This window comes from Otolemur garnettii, unplaced genomic scaffold, assembly GCF_000181295.1.
Source record: "Otolemur garnettii isolate 467f Iridium unplaced genomic scaffold, OtoGar3 scaffold00011, whole genome shotgun sequence".
Taxonomy (NCBI): domain Eukaryota; kingdom Metazoa; phylum Chordata; class Mammalia; order Primates; family Galagidae; genus Otolemur; species Otolemur garnettii.
This window is the reverse complement of record NW_003852406.1, coordinates 16,836,612-16,841,831: the sequence shown is the minus strand read 5'-3', so window position 1 is coordinate 16,841,831 and position 5,220 is coordinate 16,836,612. Positions and strand designations below refer to the sequence as shown.

Sequence of the window (5,220 nt, the reverse complement as noted above, 5' to 3'; positions counted from 1 at the left end):
ATTTTTTGGTTGCAGCCATCATTGTTGTTTGGCGGGCCCGAGCTGGGGATTCGAACCCACCACCTTAGGTGTATGTGGCTAGCGCCTTAGCCGCTTGAGCCACAGGCGCCGAGCCACCATGCCTGATTCAAAGCAACATTATTAAGGGCAAAACTCCCCGACTCCCTGGCACCAAGGCATATTTGTATTTTTTAAGAGATGGGATCTTCTTTTGTTGCCCAGGCTATAAGTGCAGTGGGATTATAGCCCAGTTTAACCTGAAACTCCTAGGCTCAAGTAATCCTCCTGCCTCAGCCTCCCGAGCCTGGATCTACACACATGTACCACCCATGCCCAGGTAATTTTTTAATTTTTTATAGGGACAAGGTCTTGTTACGTTGCCTAGGCTCATCACAAACTCTCAATTCGCCCTCCCAAAATTTTTGGATTACAGGGATGAGCCACCATGCTTAGTCCCAAGGGTTATTCTTAGCCAAATATATTGCATCTTTTAGCCCAATTATAATCTGAAAGGTAGTCACTCAATCAGTCCCTGAACCTGTACGAGAAAATTGGTTCCTTTCGCTACTTCACTGACGACAATCATGGACATTTAACCTTAAATTCAATATGAAGCTAAGCGATATTAATCCTTTCACCCACAGACTACTACTGGACTTAGAAGATTGCTACATGAGCCAAGTTCTCTTAAAAAACAACAACAACAACAATAAAAACAAACAAACAAACAAAAAACAGGGCCTGGCATGGTGGCTCATGCCTGTAATCCTAGCACTCTGGGAGGCTGAGGCAGGTAGACTGCCTGAACTCACAGGTTCGAGACCAACTAAGCCAGACTGAGGCACCATCTCTAAAAATACCTAGGTGTTGTGGCCGGCGACTATAGTCCCATCTACTTGGGAGGCCGAGGCAAGAGAATCACTTAAGCGCAAGAGTTTGAGGTTGCTGTGAGCTATGATGCCACAGCACCCTATCAAGGGGGAGAAAGTAAAACTCTGTCTCCAAAAAAAAGCCAAAAAAAAAAAAAAACCCAGGGAAATAAAGGCCACTCTTGGAAGTACTTTTCAGCACAGAAAGAACAATGATTATGATGAACATGGAAATATGCCAAGAGATTCCTGAAATCAGACGTAGAGCACAGTAAAACTCCTGGTATTCCTAGGCCTATTATCCATCTGTATCCCAAAGAGAATGGTAAATGACAGGCAGTACAGGATGAGCCATGCCAGTAACCAGCTGGAACTTGACTCTGCTGAAGTGGACTATAGCATCTGCTACTTAAAACACAGGCAGCCTCTCTGGCAGCTGCTGCTGGTAAAAGGGAATGAGCCATTGTGTTATTAGTAGAAGAAACTCACAGCCCTATTACCAGAAATGTCCAGATGTTGCTAAGAGCTACAGACATGTCAAAGACAAAGACCAAAATCTACAGTAAAGGAAGCACAAGCTATCACTTGTGCCAATCCAGGACCATTACCAAACATCTAGCCTTTATTAACATTTACATATGGAAATAGGTATTCCCTGCTGTAGCTGATGTAATTACAGAGAAATCAATTTATATTGCATCTGCTGGGATCAGCTGAAAGCACAGGGTGAGCAAAGCACAGAGCAGATAATCAAGAGCCAATGAACAACTCATCACTAGGCAAGCCACTTTGTAAGAAATTATAAGCTACTGAAGTTTAAAGCAGCCTGAGCTGACTCCAGACTCACATCTACTCAGCTCTAGCACTTGCAAGCTCTATTTCCTGAAACATAAACTAAAATCATCTTCCCAAAGAAAGGACTCAGCTTTAACTCCTCCTGAGGATGTAGGCACCTGTCCTTCCAAGTTAAGCAGAAAGCAAGGTATCATTACATGGTTTGGCAGCGATTAAACCACCCTGAGACTTTTAAGTCCTAAAAAGCTGTGGAAGACACTGGCAAAGAGTTACATCTTTTAGTGGCCAAAGAACTTCATTCTAAGCCAAACTTTCATAGCTACAACACTAACTCATAAGGTCTGATTAAGTACTTCATGGTACAATCAGTACCTTCTGCACTCAAACTGTGCCTCTTTGCTCTTTGGTAGTTATCAACAGAACACTTGGTAGATAAGCCATGAGACATAAATAACCCTTTGGTCTTTTTTTTTTTTTTTTTTTTGAGACAGAGCCTCAAGCTAACACCTCTGGGTAGAGCACTGTGGCATCACAACTCACAGCAACCTCCAACTCCTGGGCTCAAGCAATTCTCCTCCTTCCGCCTCCCAAGTAGCTGGGACTACAGGCGCCTGCCACAATGCCCAGCTATTTTTTCGTTGTATCTGTCGTTGTTTGGTGGGCCTGGGCTGGATTCAAACCCACCAGCTCAGGTGTATGTGGCTGGCACCTCAGCGGCTTCAGCCACAGGCACTGAGCCCCTTTGGTCTTTTTAGAGACCCAACAATACCATTTACCTCATCAAGAACTCTATTCAACCTATACATATAACCATAAGCTTTGTAGTAAGCTTATTAAGTTTATCATCTGTTATGACTATGATGATGAAATGACCAAGCTGAGAACCAAATACAGGTCTAGTAAGTTTGATAACAGCTTCTAGCAACATGTGTCTATGGTAGAACAAGGAGAAGAGGAGAAGGTCTCAACTCAGACTATAGAAAATTCATTCTACCAGGTAGCTGTCCCCAACAACAGATATCCTGCTCCAAAATGTCCACGCCTGTTGAAAATTAGTCTGTAGGGAATCCTCTAATTTGGAACAAAACCACATTATCATTACCAGCTGCTCTGACCTTGTAATTGGTCATTAACCACAAACTAATGAGCTTCCCACAGAGTACACAAAGCATTTGGCAGTTAGTCCAGGGCAGTTCTGACTGGCAGCGGGCAGCCAGATCTGGCCACCTCTTACCTTTTCAGACTTGACTTTCTTTAGTGGACGACACTCATTCTCCCCTTCCTCTGGCTCCGGTTTAACTCCCAAAGGATTGAGCGCTGCCCCAGGCTCAATAGCTATACTCCCAAGTGGCTCCACAGCTCCTGTATCCACCCCTGTACTTCCATCATACTGACCAACCCGTCCTCCTAAGGGAACTGGCTGGAGGACCCCAGGATCCTTTTCTGAACAAGTCCCCACTCCTTCGCTTCTCTCCTTCTTGCTCTTTGATGAGCTGTTCTCCTTCTCCTTTTTTGAGCCAGCTACACTGCGGGATGCCTTAGCCGCCTTCTCTGAGCCCTTGGAAGCAATAGCAGCAACCAGGCCTCCTGCATTGGCACCATCTCCTGCACGCCCCTGCATCTCCTTCTTGCTAGCTGCCCCCTCACTTGGAGTGAACAGGGAAGTCCCTGGAGTGGGTTTGCTAGTGTCTTTGCCACTCTTATTCCTTTTGGATTTTGATTTGCCTTCCTTCCCTTGAGGACCTGGCACTGGGGTCACAAACTTGATGTTGTCTGGTAGTGTGGCCACAGCATTGGGAGCCGGTATCCCCACCTCCTTTGAGCCTGACATTTCCAGTTTCTGCTGGTCCTTTTCCAGATCGGCGTCCAGGTCAATGATGAGATTCCCTACTCCAATGTCCCATTCATCCCCACTGTCGTATGTCTCAACCGGGTTTGCATCCACTCCTTTCCCTCCGGAGGCTCCACTGCTCAAGGACATCTTAGAGTCAACGTCCCAGCTCAAGATTCAAGGCTCTTCCTTGCCCCCAGTTTTCCTATTTTCAGCTTCAGCTATGTTCTCAGACCTGCCACATTGGTCAGTATATGCCCAGTGGACAACATCATTGCTGGAAAAAGAAAATGTGAAGAACTGTTAAAAGAAACAGTACAGGCAAGGAGACAGACTGAAATAAACTCCCACACAAAACAGACCCTTCCTATGCGACTATCACATCACAATGGACAAGACAAACAGGTACAACTGTATTTCTAACCAAGTCACATTGGACCTAGGGAAAAGTTAATTCCCACTTCATCTCCTCGGGGGAGAACACAGTATTTCCAAATACCTGGAGATTTTGTGGTAAGTTTTAACTAAGAGTCCCCTAGAGATAGTTTCCCATTCTTGAAAAACTTATTTCTATTAAACTCCCAGTTGGTAATCTTCCCTCAGTCAGTACAGCACAACTGTATATCCTGGCATATCACAGATTTCAACTCTAGCACAACTTTGTTCAAATACCCTTTCTTCTTGCTATTTCTTTTAAATTATTAGAGACTCAGAACATCATCTAGGCAAAAGCTTCAAATGCCCGCTACTAACAGGGCATGCCCCTACTAAAAATAGTATAGATTCTTAGTCATTCTACTATTGGGGAGGAAAAGTCTTATGGCTAAAGAGAAGAGCAAGCAGAACTGGGAAAAATGTAACTTCAGGACAGAGGCAAAGACTGCAACTGGAGGAGACAATTCTCAGAGAGGACTCAACCAATCAGCTTATGTTCAGAGAAGTTAAATCAGCCTTATCAAATTCCAGGTTTCAAATTATGTCTGAGTAGTAGGCTTCAATACAGCCTTTCTGGCTTCCCACTAAAATACTTACAAAAACATAGAAAAGGAGGAGAAGGTTTATCCTACCAAAAACTAGATACTACTAAAAAAAAATCTAACACCACGATGTTGGATAACTCTTCACTTTCTCATATAAGGTTGATGGTACTCTATTAACAAATACCAAAGCCTTACACTTCACGAGTCAGAGATTGGAGGGGGGCGGTATTAAAAGGGCAATTTACATTTCTCCACTGACTCCTGACTCATGAGAGCTGGGAAGATAAACCATCTAGAAAACCTCGCAGCCAATATATATCATCTAGGTTTTATTTTATGGTAAACCCAAAGAGTTTTGTTTTTGCTTACTTCTTTGTCTACCATCTTTCTATAGCCATTAAAAAAATAATTGTTGCGAGCGGCACCTGTGGCTCAGTGAGTAGGGCGCCAGCCCCATATTCCGAGGTGGCAGGTTCAAACTCAGCCCCGGCCAAATTGCAACAAAAAAATAGTTGGGCGTTGTGATAGAGGCCTGTAGTCCCAGCTACTCTGGAGGCTGAGGCAAGAGAATCTCCTAAGCCCAAGAGCTGGAGGTTGCTGTGAACTGTGATGCCACAGCACTCTACCGAGGGCAACAAAGTAAGACTCTGTCTCTAAAAAAAATAATAATAGCTGGGCGGCGCCTGTGGCTCGGTGGATAGGGCACCGGCCCCATATACCAAGGGTCGGGGGTTCAAACCTGGCC

At 44.6% G+C, this 5,220-nt stretch overlaps 1 protein-coding gene across 1 annotated transcript in view; it reads right to left on the bottom strand.

Annotated features, from left to right (window-relative positions):
* ZNF609 (zinc finger protein 609) overlaps positions 1 to 5,220 on the bottom strand; it is a 236,861-nt gene that overhangs the window by 221,165 nt on the left and 10,476 nt on the right. Inside the window, exon 3 of the mRNA XM_003784418.3 lies at positions 2,899 to 3,772. Within this exon, the coding sequence (XP_003784466.1) occupies positions 2,899 to 3,645 (747 nt within the window). The 5' untranslated portion in view covers positions 3,646 to 3,772. The remainder of the gene's footprint in view (positions 1 to 2,898; positions 3,773 to 5,220) is intronic.